This window comes from Pangasianodon hypophthalmus, chromosome 11, assembly GCF_027358585.1.
Source record: "Pangasianodon hypophthalmus isolate fPanHyp1 chromosome 11, fPanHyp1.pri, whole genome shotgun sequence".
Classification (NCBI taxonomy): domain Eukaryota; kingdom Metazoa; phylum Chordata; class Actinopteri; order Siluriformes; family Pangasiidae; genus Pangasianodon; species Pangasianodon hypophthalmus.
In genome coordinates, this window is record NC_069720.1 from 16,671,298 (window position 1) to 16,692,257 (window position 20,960).

A 20,960-nucleotide genomic window follows, 5' to 3' on the forward strand; every position below is an offset into this window, starting at 1 on the left:
GTGGCTATAAGACAAATCACAGGTTTATATTAACGCTCTTGTTCTAATACTTTATCCTTTCTAGAGTAGCAACTAACACAGATACATGTATGGGGGATAATCCACAGAAACGGATTTAAAATGTGTCTAATTCTTGATCTGGTGAAGCTTTTGGTAAGGAGAAATTTACTGAAGTTGACTTTTTTTTTAAAAGAGTCTCCAGTCTCAGCATGTTGTAACAGTGAGAGGTAAAGCTGTTCCTGTAAGAGTTCAGGATGGAGGGCTTTGCGCTTTCTGATTTCTCAGTAACGTGAAGAGAATGCTAGTTTCTAGTATGAGATAGAAAAAAATAGAAGCTGGCTGTTAACTTGTTTCGCACACATTTAACTATAAATGGAGAAAAAGCTCACCATATCACAAATAATCTCACCATATCACAACACACTGTCAATGATTATTTTCCTATAACAGCACATTCCATTGTGTTTTTCCTTACATACGATACACATTTTTGAGAGTATTTCTGCTATTGTCATTACTTCTGTAAATCTATTTGTAGTACCAAATAGTTGATTGGACATTAAAGTAAATTTCATTATTATTCTTTCCATTTTATTTTATTTTTTCACTCATTTTTAACCCAAGTTAGACATTCCCAATTCCTCCCACTAGATAATTCTCCTCTGTTGCATAACAGCTACCAACCAGGGAGGGTGAGGGTTAGCAAATGCTTCCTTTAAGACACATGAAGCCAGCCTCCACATCTCATGCAAAATCATAGGGCAGCTGAATGCACGTGTAGGAGCGCGCTATCTGTCCTTCCCGATACATGAGCTCACACACACCCACCATCAACTAATGTCCTTCTGATAGACAGAAGACATCATGCTACCCATCCACATTTGTTTTTGTGAAAAAATGTATGTGAACTTATATGTAGTTAATCTCTATCTGGCACTGCGAGCAAAACTAAATATTGTGATTGTAAGTACTGTTTTATAATCTTTCATAAAATGCTATATCGCCCACACATACAGGGCGGAGGTACTCCAGGATTGAGGAACACTATTGTAGGAGATAATAATGTCAGAAACCTGTCACATGTGAAATCAGCAATTGTAACGCCTTTCCAACCTGGACTGATCTACTCTGAATGACTCTGATACTAACTTAAGTCTGTCGTTTAGTTTAGGCTACTAATTGGACTGTGGCTTGCCAAAGTTCATTCACCTGACATATTTCTTGACTGCCCTCACATGCACTGTAGTGCCCTGGGTTCATTATAAATGGCCAGGCTTAGAGTTCCTTACAACCTGAGTCCCATTTGCATGCACGCCTACCAGTCTGCCACCAGTTTGTAATGAATCAGGCAGAGTTTCCAGCACTGACGTCCAAGTGCGACTGCGCGTGTGTGTGTGGGCGAGTGTCAAAGAGACTGGACAGATTCCTGGCAATTGCTTTAATAACCTGAGCAGATGCACAGTGCTAAGGCTTGTCTGTTCTCAATTGGATGTTTTTGTTTTTTTTTTTGTATATTTGTTTATAACCATATCTATTACATTTTTCTTTTGTTTTATTACATTTTCTCTTTTGATAATTCTTTTTGTCCTTCACTCTTTTGATGAAGGGAGACAATGAAATAATGTAAAGGTTGGCATAGAATGTGTCACTGTGTGTCATGGTAGCACCAAAGGGGTGCTGAACTACACTACCCATCAGCCCCAGCATGTCACATGTCCTAACCACTATCACCTGTGTTTCGTTTCACCCTGATTAACACCGCAATATAAGTTCTAGTTTCTCAGCACCTCACTGTCAAGCTTTTGTTGCTGTCATGTTCAAGTGTTGTTTCATGTATGCGCCACAGCCGCGCTCATAGTCTACATGGTTTAGCCTTCTATCCATTGTTTTCACTGTTTTTGTTATTAGTTTTGCACTTTATACAATAAAAATCTGCACTTGCACCCACCGCCTCTACAATTTACTCATACTGTGTAAATGACATTATTTTGCTTAAATGTTTCAGTTAGAATATTAAAATATAACAGACTGATTAGGGTTACGTAGGTAAATATCATAGGCATCTCATCAGCAAGTAGTCATATAATAATAATGGATATGAAATTTGAGTGCAGCCAAGACTGTTTGCATTGTGATAATTTTTTTCCTAATGATATATTATCAAAATGCTTATAATTAAATAATCAGGTCTTGCAATGATGAGTGTTCATTTTATTTATAAAAGCATTCATGGATTCATCTTTAGTAACTGCTGTAACGTGTTCAGTAGTGTAACTGGTCATCTTGGGAACACACAGGGCATGAGGCAGGAGTACATCCTAGATCGGGTGCCATAAACTAAATTGAAATTATGTAGAAATATATAATTTTTCTTTTATAAATAATATATAAATTCTCCATTCTTATTCTTATGAATTTTTAATACCCTTCTGTAATGATTCTTGGAGTTCAGATTGTGAACTGAGTGTTCAAAAAAATGTGCAAATTGGATCATAGTGGGAAATATTCTTTTCACAAGTTACAAGATTAAACACGCCACACACGACTGGCTTTTCCTATGATTTGTTCCAGTCCATCAGTAGCCTTGAGGAATTACACTGATACAATTATATCTGTTCCATATTATGAAGGGACTGTATTTAGACCATACTCATTAGATCTGTGAGCTTACTATTTTTGTGAGACAGCCAATTTTCACCCCTTGCCTTTTCACCCTTCACCCAGACAGTCTCATCGATCATCATTTCTACCATAATGACCATGTTTTTTGTGTTTGCTCTTCATTTTGTCTTGGAAGGATGAGCTATACTCCTCTATTTTCAACCACTGAGAACAGACTGGGAATTTTAAATGTATTAGCTAAATCTTAAACATTAAATTCAATCACTTAATTTTCATGACCCAGAAATAATTTGTGATGGTTTTTCCACTCCATTTGTAACGAATTAGGTTTGAACACATTTAATCCAGGCTTTCAATCAGAAGGTGTTATAATATTGTTGCTTTGTGCTGAGTTTTGATAGCCACCCTCCCAAGTCTCAGCTCTCTGTCACACTAAAGCAGTTATTTTTAGTAGTGGGGATGCAGCACTCGACAGGACTGAGAGATTAAAGCTCGTGAGCTCGTGCAGAAGAGATGGAGAGGGAGCGTATATACATGCAAGGAAGCCACATAAGAGGGGAGCTGTGTGTGGTTGCAAAACTTGTAGAATCTGGTCCAAGGCACATTGAATCTGTTCTGGTAGCTTGTGGTGCCCCAGCATTTTAATAAGCCGCTTTATGTTCATTTTTCTTTTTAGTCACTGGTCTGTAGGGATGTCCAATGACTTTTATCACATGTCTACACATTTATGTAAGACTGGTGTTGTGTAATCAGGCCTAGTGTTCCGCATACGAAACCCTGATAACACAAGGATTTAAATGATTCATGCACTCAAGGCAGAAAGTATATGTGCAAGTGGTTTTTAAGATGCTACGCATCTTTCAGTTTTGAGAAATACAGAAGTGCATCCAACAGACTTCCAAAAATCCTTTTCTGTATGGGTCATATGAACCTCAAGACATTGTTAATGCCTTTATGGTGCAAGCACGTAACTGGTTATATTACATATAAATATATATTATATTCTTCTAAATGCATTACTGATGTAAAAACAATCCTTATCTGTTATGTGTATATTGTACCCAGTTAGGAAGCGCAGGCCTAACAGAGTGGAACATAACATGGTGGAAATACAGATGCAAGATTACCTATTAGTCATTGTGTTAAACTAATGGTTAACCTCAAACTTGTGCTGTATCACACATATTTGGAAATTATAAACTTTATTGTGCTTAAATTGAACATGGTGATTGTTATAATAAAAAAAAAGATATAAAATGAAAAGGTGAGTTTGCACCAGGAGGCTGAAGCACACCATTAAACTGAAAACCATGACACTAAGTTGTGCAGTGATTATACCAGGATTTTATGACTGTTCTGTGATTCTATATCTAATTATTACCAAGCTATTGAGCTAGCTATTAGATTAGTCTAATACCCTAAAATGTTTTTTATGCAGTATCAGGAGAATAAACACAAACGTAACCTTTCCAGCCATCATGCATGTGAAGTGCACCTATTAGGAGTGAGAAATCCTCAGGTTGTTTGTATAGCCATCATTACAGACATTAAAGCAAGGTTTAAAAGAGACAGCATGGCTTTTTTGCTGTGGATTCCAAAGTGAAAGGTGGGTGTAGGGGATTAACAGGAGAGCTTTGAATTTTAATGCCACCTTTACACTGAAGCTTGCCGTCCACGTTGCATGGGTTTATATGAATTATGAATCAGCATGGTGATGTCAGGGTGCCTATAAAAAAAATAGTTGGCTCTTCCAAAATCCCCAAAGCACAAGTGACAGCAGTTTTCTGCTTCCTTCTGTGAGAATCTTCAGTCTCTTTGTTTTTTTTTTTTATATAGAATATTTTATGCCCTTTCTGTCCCTGAAGAAAGAAAAAAAATGCTGTATCATGTTGATCATATTGTATTTTATTTAGTTTTTTTGTCTTTCTACAATATCACTTTTCATCCTGTTTGCATTTAGTGCTTTACTCAAATTTAGAGCTTTATGTACAAGTTCTATTGACTAAATATTTCCTGAAAGTGTTCTACAAAAATATGTATTTTGCATAAGTGTTTACTGAACGCTCCAACAACTGCCCTTGTTTTTTGACCCTTCTCCAAAATAATCAGATATATATACTGTAGGTGTGGTAGGTAGAAATTATATTATAAAACACTGAAGTATTCTTTTAATTTCATTTATCATTTCTCTCTTTGTTACAGTGAAAAAAGCAAAGCTAGATGGACCGCAAGGTAGGTAAACAATCTCTGATAATCACTACTTGTTTTCAGTTTCATTCTCTGTAGGTTTTATCCATGTTAGCATTGCAGTAAGGCAGTGTGTCAGAGCCATCACCTGTGTGTGTGTGTGTGTTGCAGAGAAGTTCAACACCTATGTGACACTTAAGGTGCAGAATGTGAAGAGCACCACTATTGCTGTGCGAGGCAGTCAGCCATGTTGGGAACAGGACTTCATGTTGTAAGAAACACTTATACTTCTCTCTTTCTCTCTCAGAAGCACAAGAGACTTTGCAGAAATAATTGTAGTGATTACACTTGGGAACAAATTTATTTCCAGCTACTTAGATAATAGTGGTGTTTTTTTCCCTCTTTGGGCTCTCAGTAAACATTAGCCTTCACAACAGTTTATTCTTTAAGTTCTTTTCACTTACCAGTCTAACTGGTGGAGGCTTTTTGTTATTTACTCAGAAAAGATTTGGAGTTCCCTGGGCACAGTGGCACACACATTTCCCTAATGGCCTCAATCTCAAGGGCATAGATGTTACCTAGTGCTACAGACAACAATTCCTGATTTTTGAGCAGACATTTTTTGAGTGCAGCTTAGATATTTGTAAACCATATATAAATATATATATAAAACCACTGACAGGTGAAGTGAATAATATTGATTATCTCATTTCAATAGCACCTGTCAAGGGTTGAGATATATTAGGCAGCAAGTGACCAGTCGGTTCTTGAAGTTGATGTGTTGGAAACAGGAAAAATGGGCAAGCATAAGGATTAGAGAGACTTTGACAACAGCCAAACTGTGATGGCTAGATGACTGGGTTGGAGCATCTTTAAAACGGCAGGCCTTGTGGAGTGTTCCCAGTATGCAGTGGTTAGTACCTACCAAAAAGTGGTCCAAGGAAGGACAAGCGGCGAACTAGCGACAGGGTCATGGGCGCCCAAGGCTCACTGATGCGCGTGGGGAGTGAAGGCTAGTCCGTCTGGTCTGATCCCACAGAAGAGCTATTGTAGCACAAATTGCTGAAAAGTTAAAGCTGGCTATGATGGAAAGGTGTCAGAACACACAGTGCATTGCAGCTTGCTGCGTATGGGGCTGCGTAGCCACAGACCTGTCAGAGTGCCCATGTTGACCTCTGTCCACTGCCAAAAGTGCCTACAATGGACAGGTGAACATCAGAATTGGACCATGGAGCAATGGAAGAAGGTGGCCTGGTCCGATAAATCACATTTTCTTTTACATCATGTGGAAGGCCGGGTGCGTGTGCATCGTTTACCTGGTGAAGAGATGGCACCAGCATGCACTATGGGAAGAAGCCTAGGTGCTTGATTTTATACATCTGTGGCCATGGATGTGATTGGAACACCTGAATTCAATGATTTGGAGGGGCAATATAGTGTATATTTTGTTTACAAATATCTGAGCTGCACTCAACATCTGCTCAAATATATATTATATATATTATGCAACACAGAGCCAGAATCAGTATGACCAAAAGCGTCCACGTTGCTTTTTAGTGTTTTACCATGCTGATTTGCAGTACCCCAAACGTCTGTGTCTCTTTAAGTGACTTATTTTGATGGTTTCTTTCTATTGCTTATATCTCTGCCTGTGTTTAATGTGGCAACAACTATCATTCTGTAAGATTTGCCCTGTAGTCACATACACAGTGATTGGTACTGATATCAAAGCTATTAATAGGATTAGATGCAGCAAAGTGGTTTCCTTCCTGTGGAGAGGAACTTATAGTGTCATAATGCAGATGGCAATGGTCCATGGCAAATGGCAAATGTTTTTTTTTTATGTGTGTCTGTTTTTGATCATATCTTATTTTTGTAAACTAAAACTTATATTAAATATCAAGGATATATTTTATTCACTAAATAAAATGTGGTTATTCTGGTTAGTTTGCGTACGTTGAGCCGTCCTGCCAAATCCTGACATTTCCAGTGACGTCTTTGCAGTGGCTGTGTCTCTTTCATTCTTCTCATCCACCTCTCTCTCTCCTAGTGAGATTAACAGGCTGGATCTGGGCCTGACTGTGGAGGTCTGGAACAAAGGCTTGATCTGGGACACCATGGTGGGCACGCTGTGGATCCCTTTAAGCAGCATTCGCCAGTCCAATGAGGTATGGCACAGATGGCATGCTCGCATCCAACAGCCTGCAGCACTACTCACCCTCTGTAGGCCTATACATGCAGAATCTGGCCAGCTGGCTTTCGATACATTTTAGATTCTCTCATATTAAATGAAGATTTTCAAATAAAAAATACATAAAACATGAACATAAAAATACATTGATCCTATAAACTGTGCATCTATGTAAGCGGCACATTTATATATTTTCTTCATATAGTGTTCATGATATGAATGACATTAGTAGGTATAATGTAGTATTATAAGGACAGACCAGATTTTTTTCAAACTAATATCTATCTACACTTCTATCTAGCTTATGTATGTTTCCCTGTACTGAGAGAAGAACAGAAAATCCATTTACTTGAAACTTACTACAATTAGAAACCTAAGGGCAGTTATTCTCTCAATAAATGTATATGCACATACTGTATGTATCATGCTAATTCAAAACAACAAACATTACATTCTCTAACATTAAAAGCCTTAGAAGACAGACATGAGAGAATCTCTTACCTGTGTTACTCATACATAGTTTTATCCAACCTTCCAGCACTGGAGCAATACAGTAAGGTAACCCCAGTTACTTACAGTTTCACTGGGGTTTAGTGGTATTCCTGTATATTTAGGTAAAAATGGACATTTCATATTTACATGTCTTTTTTGGTAACCACAAATATTCCCTCTGAAAAAGCATTCCTTTAATAACATATTAATGATATAAAAAGTATAAAAATATACTCCTTTTCTATATCACACACTGGCAACGACTAAAGATCTTAGCGCTGTCCTTTTAATTTCCAATTTAACAGGAAGGGCCGGGGCAGTGGATGACTTTAGACTCCCAGGTCATCATGGCAGAAAATGAGATCTGTGGCACCAAAGATCCAACTTTCCACCGCTTGCTTCTGGACACACGCTTTGAGCTGCCTTTAGGTAAACTAAGCACTGCTGTCTGTTATATTGTGTGTAGTAGTAAGCCTAGGTGACTTCATCTTGTGACATGCCCCAGAACTACTAGCTGTTGAAACCTGTGATTTCAGACATTCCAGAGGAGGAGGCTCGCTACTGGGCCAAAAAACTGGAGCAGCTAAATGCCATGAGGGACCAAGATGTGAGTTTTCTCATCCATCTCTAGACTTTTGGGCCAAAAGGCCAGAGCAGCTTTTAATTAAGAGAAACTGTCACTCAGTCAAGCAGAGTGAACAGTGTCTTTATTACCTTTCTCCTTCTCTCGTGTACCCGCTGATGTGAGGGAAGTTAAAAGCTATTTTGTCATTACAAGCTATTAGGCTCTTGTATTTATTGCTTTGTTTATTCATGCAGTATTCATATCAGGAGGAGCATGAGAGACCACTTCCAGTGCCATCAACACAGTGCTGTGAGTAGACACACCACGCTCTCACACTCATTTCTGCCACACGCACACAGGCCCAGACACTCATTTCACAAGATTTATAACCAGCCTGAAAGGTAGGAGGTGTATTCTGAAAATGTAGATGTTACAGTCAGCAAAGGAGCAATATTGTAAACATTTCGGTGTTAGTTATAAAGGGGAGGCAAGGTGAGAATTGCTCCTGTGGCTATATAGCTCCTAGGTGAAAGCTCTGATTAGAAGTAGATGCTAACATATTGTCCTAATCACAGTTAGCCTACAGCAGCAAGGGCATTCTCACACTCTGCTGATGTCCAGTTTACACCCTTGTCATGTCTGGCCTTTATAATCCACTACCTGGGTTTATGAATCACCTGCTCATCACCTCTGTGGTCTATCTATAGCTGATTTTCTCTTTTCTATTGTAGGTAATTGGAGTCTGTGGGGAGACCAACAAAGTAAGCAACATTCATTTAATTTCTTGTATTTTAATCCCATCTTCCTTTTACAGGAGAACAATTAAATGTGCCTTTTGTATTTTTAAAAGGCTTGTAGTTCTATAATTATCATATATTTCCAAATATATCTTCAGAAAACAGACTTTCTTCAGGTTTCTTCAGTTCAGGCATCTGGCCCTGAAATTAGCCTCACCCATAACTGAAGCAGAGCTGCTCACCTCTGCTACTTTCCCTTAAAAGTCATGATTATGTTTTACATTGTTGCCAAAAATTACAAACTGCTCCTTTAATTCTTAAAAAAAAAAGTAATGCTTCTGTACAAACTATACCACACGAGACAGCCATGTTGAAATGAATCTTCGCATCTGTAGCCAAATGTTCATGTACAATATATGTAACTTTCATGGCTGCTGCATGTGTGTTTAAATCATTATGTAATGCTTCCAGATGATGATCCAGACAGTGCAGTGGACGATAGAGACAGCGATTACCGCAGTGAGACGAGCAACAGCATCCCTCCTCCCTATTACACCACATCCCAGCCCAACGCCTCCATGCACCAGTACCCCATTCGCCATATGCACCGCGGCTCCCGCTATGATGACATGCAAGACTATGACTACGATAACCAGAGAGCTATGAGGTACACAGTGCTATTGCCCTTGTGTGTGTTTGTAGTTTATAGTCTTATTTTAACTGCCTCAGTCAGGAGGCTTAGGTTGTTGCTGCGTATGCTAGTGTAATTTATTTTTGCAGTTTAATAGATAAACTCTTATGTATGACTCTGAATTCACATTATCCTTATGAACTTCCTCAGAGTATTCAGGGGTCCGTGTACACAAGCCCTTGGATGAGCACTTATTGTATACATAGAATTGGTAAGGGGGCATCACTGGTGCCCTCTCTGACCTGAATACTGGAGATACATGCAAGCCTGTGCCCGTCCCATTAACTCATGTTTCTCCTTTTTTCTCTAGTCTTTCCAAAACAATATCAAGTTTTGGAAACTAGTGTTGCATTGAATGCTGGGATGCATTAGTGCATAAAGATTCCATAATCCATACTCCTTTATAAGACAAAGGCTTATGAATCCGTCTGTAACATATTTTAATTCATGAATGGCTACAGAATGTTTACTAAAGCTTTTGTGAAGAGTTTTATGCAGCCTGGTGAATCGACCACCTGGAGTTGGAAGCTGAACCATGTTGCTTTTACTATGGCTGTCCTTGAAAGGCCAGATGCAAATAAGCCATGACTTATGCTCCTCCTCTTCCTGCCTTGTCCCCTCCCCTTCCCTCCTCCCAGACGCTATGATAGTTTAGACTCCGCCACCAACGGCCGCAGTGATCTCGATTCGGCCTCCGGCTCGAGCAGGCGGACCAGCCGCCAGTACTCCTTAGACAGTAGGCGCTCACTCTCTGATAGGTGGGTCTCTGTAGCTCCTTCACCTCCACCCTCCTCTTCCTCCTGCTGCTCCAGCCTGTGATTCCATGCCGCTGTGATGATGTCGTGGATTTGGACGTGTCTGGTCCTGTGGTCCTTGCTGTGCTTGCATGCATGCGCACAACCCTCTTCTTTTACATGCATTATCTATATTGATTATACATATAAACATATAAATTTCTGTATCTTTTGTTCTCTACGTATTTCTATGCTGTGGCGTGACTTCTGTGTACTTAATGATGCAATGTGACATGTTATTTTGATGTGTCTGACTGAATGCTTCTGGTTCTCACCGCTGTTTGTCGTGCTGTGTCAGGTCAGCTTAGTGTGTCACACAGTAAAGAAGAATGGTATGTGTTTTCTTCTGGTAGGCTGCTATTTGCTTGTCTTTTGCCTGACAGAGATAGAGGGCGACTCTGTGATTCAAAATGTCTAACTTGAGCTTCAGTAATTGCAGAGCAGTTAAAAAGCCCATGTTCAGAGCTGGCAGCTGGCAAGACTGCGTGTATGGATCAGAAAGCAGAGGACTTTCTCCTCAGTGTTCACTGGTTTCCTCTTCGTTCTGTAGTACAGTGCCTTAAAGTCGGCCACCCTCTAAATGCCCTTGATGGTTTTTTCTCTCTGGTGTTTGATCTGATCTCAACCAGACCTAGTCGTCAAAATGAAATGACCATTTATAGATACTTTTTTTGCAAAATAATCATAAATGTAAGCACATATGATATTTAAGAATGGTTCAATTACACGTGAAAGACAAACGGAATGCAGAGTGTGATTTTGAAATTGTATCAGAATTTTTCTCTGGATTAGTGATGGCTTTTTGGCTTAGCCTTGAAATTCTCACACAATTCTAAGCTGTAAACATTAGTAATGTGGAACTCACAGAGACCACATAAGTCTATAGATCAGCACTTTGGTGCACATTGTGGATCTTCAAGGTTTTCACATCAGGCTAAAAAAATGAATAACAAGAATGTGTTAACTTATAAAAATTGCTGCAAATGTGACATTAAAAAACAAATATTAGAGAGAACAGTTGTTTACATTTTTAAAAAAGGTGGGTGATTCAGTCCTGAGCTCCGGTTGTTGTTTTAAATGTTTGCCACGTGTGCGTGTGGGTTTCCTCCGTTTTCCTCCCTTCTCCCAAAATCATGCTGGCTGGTAGAAAAATATGCTGTATGCTGTATGCACCCTCACTGCACTCTTTAATTAAACAGAGTATTATCAATTACATAATGTCTATATTTGAGCTACACATGATCTTATATGGAGTTGAGGTCAAGTTATTTCCCCACCATACATCATTTACATTTGTCAGTGTGATCTTTCCCAGATAGCAAAATTGGTTGTGGGCCTTATCTGGTTGAATTTAGGCCCACATACCACCACGGCCCACTCCCCTCGAATGGCACTTAAGCTCCAAACTCATGCCAGAGCTCAGCCTAATGCTGTTTCACACAAGACTGTGAAAAAAAACTGTGCCAGAATTAAACCAGAAGGGCCTAAAGTAAGCCAGATCTCACCCAGATTTTGTTGCTATCTGGGTTGCAATTCCTGTTTTGGCAAAGGGATTGATGAAATTATTAAACACAATGTGAACAAGCATTTGGGTGATGTTTCCCTGGATAGGCTCTAGATGTTCAGGATAAATCAGTTACAGAAGACGGTGTATATTGCGAGACTTCTGTTGGAGTGGCTGACTTTGGATGCTGTGCGCTAATTATGACCATATAGGGGAGGAAAGAGACATTGGAGCTGCATGGTGAAAAATAAAAAAGAAAAATACTTTGTGATCTTACATGTGTGAGAAAGAAATAAACAAACAAGAGAGAGGTAAAGTGATCTTTTGCGTGGTCTTTTAACCTTGTTGCACAGTTTTAGCTTTGTTGAAATGTGACTGAGCGTGGGGGTGCGCTGTGTGAGTGGATTTGTGTATTCTGTCATTTTAATACTCTCTCTCTCTCTCTGTCTCTCTCTCACTTGGATGGATTTGTTATCGCTAATGACTGTTCTTCCAGTCTTGTTATCTTGCTTTTGTGTTTAGATTAGTTAATGGTAGGAAAAGCTCTTTAAAATCTTATGTTTTTGTGCTTTATTTGAGTTTTGACATCTGCTTTCTTCACAGCTTAGTAAAGTAGTGTTACATTTTTACTTTAAGTTCTTTTGCATTATGTTGCACTGGCCTTCTACATAAACACATACACACTAGGGCTGTCAGAGTGAATTTCACTGTTCATATGTTCTACAGATATTGTCGATATTTAAAATTAACAAATGTCCTTAAAGGCATACTCTGTTTTCACATTTAAAAACATGCAAGCTCTACGACACCATTATTTATTACCATGTGTAGTGAGCATACTGTATATAGCAAATAGGAAATAGGAGTTCATAGTGTCGAGCTGATTATAGGTGAATCCTGCATAACTTGTTTATATAAATGTTAGTAAAGAAAACATAACTATCAGTAAATAAAAAAATAATTATTATTTCTGAACGATTAAATTGTAATTTCCTTTGCTTAAAATGCCATAGTTTTTACTTGTGGTATGTATGATATGAAAGCATAATAGCACTGCTAATAGTTGTAGCAATAAAATTATGGTTTAAATAATACTTAAATGCATCTGAATGCTAAATATTGTAATTAATTAAAATTGAAATGCAATTTTTGAAAGGAATTTGACAGCCCTACTACACAAACAGAGTAGTTTTTTTTTGTCAGTGTTACCATTTTCCCTTGTATCCATAGGAACCTACCCTCACTCCCCATCTCCTCTTTTCTTGTTTAACACTTCCTTACTCTCTCTGCAGTCCCACTGGGTCCAGTCGATACGCTTCATCAGGTGAGCTGAGCCGTGGTAGCTCACAGCTCAGTGAGGATGGCGAGAGCTTCCGCGGCTCCGGAGAGTTCTACGATGAGAACGACTCCTACCACTCATGCCACTCCTCAGTCAGCTACGGGAAAGAGTCACCTGGCTGGGACCACGACGAGCCCCAAGGAGTCTACAGCGACGAAGGTAGCTACGTCAAAGATGGCGGAGAGGAAGGTGCGCTGTATGAGGATGAGGATGGTGACTTGTACGAGCAGGAGGAAGGGGATTACCCATACGAGGAGGAAGAGGGAATGGGCTTTGAGGAGGATGAGGAGTTGTATCCTCTGGATGGCACACTTAGTGAGGAGCAGGAGCCCCCATATACACCCACCCCAACCAGTGTGGCTCCCTCGTTAGCTCGGGAGACCTCCAGCTTCAGTCGACCACCTTTGGAGAAGCAGACATCGCTGCACCAGCATCAGCCCCCACAGGCCGAACCTCAGTTCCGGCCCACAGATTCTCTCACAGAGGCTGTGCCAAAGCAGCAGAGCTTTGATGACTTCAGCAAACCTGCCAAATCCACCGCACCTACCTCTGATCTGGAGCCCCTTGGTCCCGCAGCACCATCACTCACACCTGCAGCAAAACCTGTTGGAGCTACAGAGGAGCTGAAGCCTCCGGTTGAGCCTCCAGTCTCTGAGCACCCATCTGAAGCCCTGCCCGAGAAAACGGAAGCACCTCCAGAAAGGTGAACTGTCAAATCTGAATTCTAAGCAGGGATGGGCATAATACATCAAAATATAGTTACACCATAGCTGCTTTGACTGCTCTCTAGCATCAGCTAGATACAAAGTGTGACAGATATTCAGCCACCACAGCCTGGGGAATAATAAAAGCTGAAGAATTACTAGTTAATACAATTTTAAAACACTTATTAAACATCCAATAACAACAGTCATTGTTTTTGCATGCTGCATAGAAATGAATCAGGCAACACACTGCTACTGCTACACACCCACCCTGATGATTTCAGGCATTTGGAAGCTGCTGCGTTGGTCATACACTGTTTACAAGCAAGGGCTGCCTATGATGAGTCTTTGGTGCTGAAGAGAATTTCTGAGAATGACCTGGTTTCTGTATTTGGAAAATGGAGAGGAACACAAAAGTGTTTGGGCAAAAATGACATGTATTGTTTTTCTATCACCATCAAGATTACAAAATTTATAATCACGCACTCACAGAATATTGTTAACTAGACATTGACATAATATTCAAGGTTAAGGCAGAATAATAAAGCAAGATGTGATGAATGTGATTTAATATTTAGCAGTAACACTCCTCTCCTCTGTACTCCCAGTGTGGCAAAGCGAGATGAGGTAGTGGATCCTGCTGAACGTGCCAAGGCCAACTGGCTGCGACTCTTCAACAGGGTTCGGCTTCAACTGCAGGAGGTGAGTGAGACTGATAAGAAAGTATGGTGAAGCAGTAGAGTACACTCTGGCACTGATACTGTCTGGGAGTTTGCTGCCCCGCTCTCAGTTTTCACTGTGGAAAGCAGACCATAAGGTATTTTACAATGGCATCTTCCAGTAAGAACAGGGATATTTGTTTGTGCAGTCTCTTCTGATGTTTTGTCTTGATAGATTTCATTTCATGTCTCTCTTTTGCATTTTTTTTTTTTTTCGTTATTTTACTGTTGACATTTAAATAATTTATTGTATTGATTGTTTTTCCATAAAAAAAAAATTTCAACTGAATTTTGTGTTTACTTCATTTTGTGCTTGACTTTCACCCCATTTTGGTTTTTTGTTTTCTTTTTCTTTTATATTCAGTTTTATGTCATTGCCATAGCAATTGTCATGCTCTGTCCTGAATGGCCAAGGCTGGATGAGCCCTCAGAAAGGTGGGTGTGTCTGTGTGCGGGCTGAGGTAAAGGATGATGGGGAACTGCTGCCTTTGTCTTAAGAGATGGATTTACAGCTATTACCAAACAATGATCACACCACAAATCCGGCTTCATTATATGAGAGATGCCTATGACGTCAATGATATCTGCAGGTGCATATCTCTAGTCACAAATCAGAATATGGTCTTTTCCTCTAATAATAGGAACAGTACTCAATGAAATGACAGTCAGTGGGTTTCAAATTGTTCTGACTGAGAATTGAATGTGGTCTAATGGATGAAGTGGTAAAATAATGTTGCTCTGAGTCTGTGTCTCTGCTGCTGTCTGCAGGCCCGAGGCGAGACTCCTGGACTGGCATCACTGTTTCTACAAGCAGGGTGAGTAAAACAGAGAAACCTAGTTTCTTTTTAAGGAACTCTGTCTAAGGCAATACAGTGCTAAAAATAACAAGGGCAGCTGGATGAAACCTTTCAGAGTCATCAGTGAAATCTCAGAAAATATAGAGAATATAGAGGACAGGCAATGTATTAATTAAGATAATTTTCAACCTATCATGTTGGGCTGCTTGTACACTCCTTCTCCATCAGAGACTCATTAGCAGGGTTTAACAGATTTCTTTTGTTTGTATCTTTGCTCAGGCCTGGAGGAGCTCTGTACACCATAGACAGTATGCCAGACTTGCGTAAACGCAAGGCCATTCCTCTGGTTCGTGATTTGGTGAGTTATATTTACTGTCACTGCATCCTTGTTCAGTCCAAGGTTCCCACATAAACAGCACCAAGTCACACCTTCTCATATTAGCAGCCCAATAAATCACAAATAAGGATCTGTCTAACACAATGAGTCACTTGTACAGCTTTGGTGCTTGAATTGGCCATTATTTGAGACTTTTTTGCTGTAACAGATTTTTAAATCTTGACTGCTGACTAGGGCAGGAGAGTGAAAAAAGCGAAGTTAATCACTTTCCATTATTGTCACCACTGACTTTATTTGTAGTGTTAGATTTGACACTTCATATTTTTCTTAACTATTTTTGGACAAAATTTTAGATGGCATCCCTAACAAATATAGTTCACTGATGTTAAATATAGTTAATCCCAGATTGAAAGAGTTCAGGGTGTCTGGTTTATTACCAAAGTATGCACTAGGGATGTTCACTCTTTCTACTGGACAGCTTTAGGTTTCTTTCTTTTTCTACTTCATTCCCTGACTGCTGCCTTTTTGTCAACGAGCAAGACTGTTCCTGAGGTTCACAATCTGAACTCGGAGTTATTGTCGCAGTGAGGTGATTAAAAAAATAGTCTCATCAAAGAAGACAGGTCAATCTGCGTTGCCTCTCCTGTTCTGCTTGTCTGGTTTACAGCCATCCTGACTCAACTCTCCTGACAGTCATTTTAGTCAGACTGAGCCCCCAACACTCAAACTGAACACACTTTAATAAAGTTGAGCCTTCCTGACTCACACTGAGCCTCCTGATTCAAACTAAACACTGGACTAAGACTGAATAATACATACTCAAACTGGACACTATTTACTCATACTTCTTGAGTGTTTTGGACTCAGCATGAGCATTCGAATATGTACACTCCTAGCAGGTTTATTGAAGTGAGAGATATTAACATTTTGGACATAGTAGTCCAACGATTTTAATCCAACATACCATTCCGCACCACCACCTCTCATAAGTGGAGCTCCCAGCCTGACAGTTACATGGCTGACAGAAACAGACCTAAGATGCTCAATTCATCTGGAAAATAAAATACTGGTCTCCCTTCTATTATCTTCCTGTTCTTTGCCTTCCCCACTCCTTTATTTTTCAACTTTTCCTCTCACACTTCTCTGTTCTTTTCATTTTTGCACTTCCCCTGCTCTTTCTTTGATCTCTGCCCTTTCTCTGATCTCTGCTCTTTCTCTTTTTCAAAAGACAGTTTTTCTATCTTTTTACCGTGTTGCTTTTACCAAGCATGTTTTTAGATTTACTCTTATTTTATATCAGACATTCCTTAGAGACCTCCTTTTAGAATGACATTTCACAAAGGCTTGTATGCTTTTCTGCTGCAGTGATACTTTTTGAGTTATGTGACTGAGTAATGGTTTGTCCAGCATCTTCATAGTAATGTGTTTTTTCCTCTTTCCTTTCTTTCCTACCCAAACATTTGATCTTCAATAGGCAATGGTGAGTCAGATTTTAAGAGTTTTCAATGAAATTTTGAAAATGAGATATAGGCATATTTCCTGTCACTGGGAAAATTAGCATATTAGTAGAAATCTGCGTGTATGCATGTAAAGGCAATTTTGATATCCTGTTCCCTATGGCAAAATATTAATTGTTACTGAATGTTAACAGAAAGAACATGTTCTTCTTTGCATGTTCTGCTTTAGTCCCTCGTCCAGAACTCTCGGAAGGCTGGAATCACCTCGGCTATGGCCTCCAGCACTCTCAACAATGAGGAACTGGTATGCTCAAACACATACTCATCACAAACACAAACACATCATCCTTCCGGTCTCACTGTCCAATTTTGTCTGGGTTTACTTTCTGTTGTTATACTTTTTGTTATATCCCCATATCTGCACACGCAGAAGAGTCATGTGTATAAGAAGACCCTCCAGGCTCTGATCTACCCCATTTCCTGCACTACTCCCCATAACTTTGAGGTGTGGACGGCCACTACACCAACATACTGCTACGAGTGTGAGGGGCTGTTGTGGGGTATTGCCCGACAGGGTATGCGTTGTACTGAGTGCGGTGTCAAATGCCATGAGAAGTGCCAAGACCTGCTCAACGCTGACTGTTTACAGAGTAAGGTCTTCTTTTGGCAAAATATCACTGGAACTCTTGACTGTTACATCAGTTTTCTTTTGTTTGCACCATTTCATCTTTCTTTTCCTCTTTTCCTCACAAGCAAATAAACACACAATACTTTTTCTCTCCAAAGAACCGCTGTACTGTAAACTGCTGTTTCAGGTGGTTGCTTTCCTGCCTGTAGGGGAGAATTTTTCTAAAATCACATTTATTCAGACTTTTTTCCACTTTTTTTCAGGAGCTGCGGAGAAGAGCTCTAAGCACGGTGCAGAGGATCGGACTCAGAACATTATCATGGTTCTAAAGGATCGCATGAAAATCCGCGAGAGAAACAAGCCAGAGATCTTTGAACTCATCCAGGATGTGTTTGGAGTCCCCAAAACCACTCATGTCACCCAGATGAAGCAGGTCAAGCAAAGTGTCTTGGATGGAACCTCCAAGTGGTCAGCCAAGATCAGCATCACAGGTCAGCAGGATGACCATCACGGGTCTCACAAGTTAACTGACACACGTCTCACTCAAGTCATGAAACAGCTGAACACTTAAGGCTAGTTTCTCTGACCCAGATTGCATAATTGGTTGCACTAATGTGTTGGAATGACCATAATAACTGGGTCAACGGTAAAAACTAAAAGGTTTTCAAAACAGCAAAAAGGTAATATTCTTATAAATATGCTACAGAGATTAATTTATATTTTTATTGAGAGATTTTTATTTCTTTGACTCCGCCATTTTGATTGATAAAATAATACAGTTTGCTGCACTATAAATCCACCGCTTTCCACAGTTCTGTGTGCCCAGGGCCTGCAGGCCAAGGACAAAACTGGCTCCAGCGATCCCTATGTAACAGTGCAAGTGGGGAAAACCAAGAAGAGGACCAAGACCATCTACGGCAACCTCAATCCTGTCTGGGATGAGTCCTTCAATTTGTATGTGCTGCACTCAACCATTCACTTTGAATGATCTCTGTTTAATAATTCCTGTTGTATGTACAGTAACATTATTCTTTTCATTTTTAAACTAGTTTGAGTTTCAGTAGGTACGTTGTGGTATAAGAGAAGATGAGTCCAAGTCTGATGTGTGTTTTCAGTGAGTGCCACAACTCTTCAGACCGGATAAAGGTGCGAGTGTGGGATGAGGACGATGACATCAAATCACGTGTTAAGCAGAAGTTCAAGCGAGAGTCAGACGACTTCCTGGGGCAGACTATCATCGAGGTGCGGACACTGAGCGGAGAAATGGATGTGTGGTACAACCTCGGTGAGTGAAGAGTTTCTCTTTCTCAGTGACCTACTTTTGTAATAGTAATGATGGTGTGACTGAGGAACTGACTGAAATTACCACGACCATAGAGAATAAACAAAGATGCTGCTCAGTTACGTAACTGTAATGTAAAAGGGTTATAAAAGCTGTTGCATGTCTGTCTTTGAAGATCGTAATAACACAGTCTCTAATACTTAATGGCTGACTGATACTGAATATATCATTCTATAGTAATTGCTCTCCACCATTTAGTGACATGTTTATGGAAACTGTTAGAAATACAGAGCATGCTGACACACTCTTAGAGAGCATTAAAAGACAGTACTACACAGTTACCCATTGGTTGCCACTGACAGACATTCATTTCTCTGGTCTGTTTCCTGTTCAGACAAGCGTACGGACAAGTCTGCTGTGTCAGGAGCTATCCGAATGCACATCAGTGTGGAGATCAAGGGAGAGGAAACAGTGGCCCCTTATCATGTCCAGTACACCTGCCTACATGAGGTCAGTCGGCTGTGACGTTTGTGCAGACAAGTGTCTTTTTACAAAAAGGATTTTTTTTTTTGTTATTGACAATCAACCTGGAATGTGTAGGAACTTACAGGAGTACTGCTTGCCAACCAGGACGTTCTGGTTAACATCATCTCTTTCGCCTTGTAGAACCTCTTCCACTATGTGACAGATCTTCAGAACAACGGTGTGGTGAAGATCCCAGATGCTAAAGGTGACGATGCCTGGAAGGTCTACTTCGAAGAGACACCTCAGGAGATTGTGGATGAGTTTGCTATGCGTTATGGAGTGGAATCTATATATCAAGCCATGACGTGAGTTTAAGTCTGAAGCATGAATAATAACAATAATATAAAATATATCTTTATTCATCATTTTAATGAGAAATTGAAAGTGCATGTCATGGGTTACTGCAGGATGATAGCAGCAAAAAGCAAACAGTCATTATGAATGTATAAATACTTATTTTATCTTTTTTTTTTTTTTTCATTAGACACTTTGCCTGTCTATCATCTAAGTACATGTGCCCGGGAGTGCCAGCAGTGATGAGCACTCTGCTGGCTAACATCAATGCATACTACGCCCACACCACCCAGGCTACCAATAATGTCTCTGCTTCCGACCGCTTCGCTGCATCCAACTTTGGGGTGGGTGGCTTATACCTGCCTATTTTCATAAACACATTTTTTGATATATTCACAAAACTCATAAAAGCTAGCGTTAGCAGGACCTGGACAAAATAATAAAATGTGTAATAATGTTGGTGGCATTTTTTGAACATCAGTTATGGGTTATGTGCTTTACAGAAAGAACGCTTTGTAAAACTCCTGGACCAACTACACAACTCTTTGAGGATTGACCTCTCCATGTACAGGGTACTGTGTCCTGTTATTTTATGTTATTGCTTCTGTTGCTGTGTCTCTGTAATTCATTCCCTCTTTCTTTGTTTCAATGTTTGTCTGTCTCTCACTCTTTCTCTGTCAGTTTGGCTGTCTCTGAGGGCTCTATTTTTTCCACAGCAGACAAGACTCATAGAGAGTTTCCTGCAGGCAGAATTCTGTGCTGCCTGATATGATAATAATAAGGATGATGGACATGACAGCATTATTAAATAACCAGAGGATTAGATTTTACTTAGAAAAGTCAACTCTGTCCCCTGAGATCAAGCTTTCTAGATCTCACACAAAATTAACTTAATTTTTTTTCTTATGAATGTAACAGAATAATTTCCCAGCCAGCAGTCCTGAGAGGCTGCAGGATCTCAAATCCACTGTGGACCTACTCACCAGTATCACTTTCTTCAGAATGAAGGTATTTTACTCTTTAACACACAAATATCGACATGGCGCAACATCTTTGTATTATCCCCACTGATGACACATTTTTTTAAACTGTTCT

The 20,960-nt window shown here is 39.9% G+C and overlaps 1 protein-coding gene across 1 annotated transcript in view; it reads left to right on the forward strand.

Moving 5' to 3' along the window:
- Nucleotides 1-20,960, forward strand: part of unc13a (unc-13 homolog A (C. elegans)) — a 43,981-nt gene that overhangs the window by 3,104 nt on the left and 19,917 nt on the right. Inside the window, exons 2-24 of the mRNA XM_026916107.3 lie at nt 4,825-4,854; nt 4,981-5,080; nt 6,860-6,977; nt 7,798-7,921; nt 8,029-8,099; nt 8,312-8,366; nt 8,789-8,818; nt 9,266-9,461; nt 13,076-13,825; nt 14,435-14,528; nt 15,314-15,360; nt 15,622-15,700; nt 17,154-17,159; nt 17,366-17,440; nt 17,567-17,786; nt 18,028-18,255; nt 18,577-18,718; nt 18,880-19,049; nt 19,441-19,556; nt 19,713-19,876; nt 20,056-20,209; nt 20,369-20,437; nt 20,784-20,873. Of these exons, the coding sequence (XP_026771908.3) occupies nt 4,825-4,854; nt 4,981-5,080; nt 6,860-6,977; nt 7,798-7,921; nt 8,029-8,099; nt 8,312-8,366; nt 8,789-8,818; nt 9,266-9,461; nt 13,076-13,825; nt 14,435-14,528; nt 15,314-15,360; nt 15,622-15,700; nt 17,154-17,159; nt 17,366-17,440; nt 17,567-17,786; nt 18,028-18,255; nt 18,577-18,718; nt 18,880-19,049; nt 19,441-19,556; nt 19,713-19,876; nt 20,056-20,209; nt 20,369-20,437; nt 20,784-20,873 (3,128 nt within the window). The remainder of the gene's footprint in view (nt 1-4,824; nt 4,855-4,980; nt 5,081-6,859; nt 6,978-7,797; nt 7,922-8,028; nt 8,100-8,311; nt 8,367-8,788; nt 8,819-9,265; nt 9,462-13,075; nt 13,826-14,434; nt 14,529-15,313; nt 15,361-15,621; nt 15,701-17,153; nt 17,160-17,365; nt 17,441-17,566; nt 17,787-18,027; nt 18,256-18,576; nt 18,719-18,879; nt 19,050-19,440; nt 19,557-19,712; nt 19,877-20,055; nt 20,210-20,368; nt 20,438-20,783; nt 20,874-20,960) is intronic.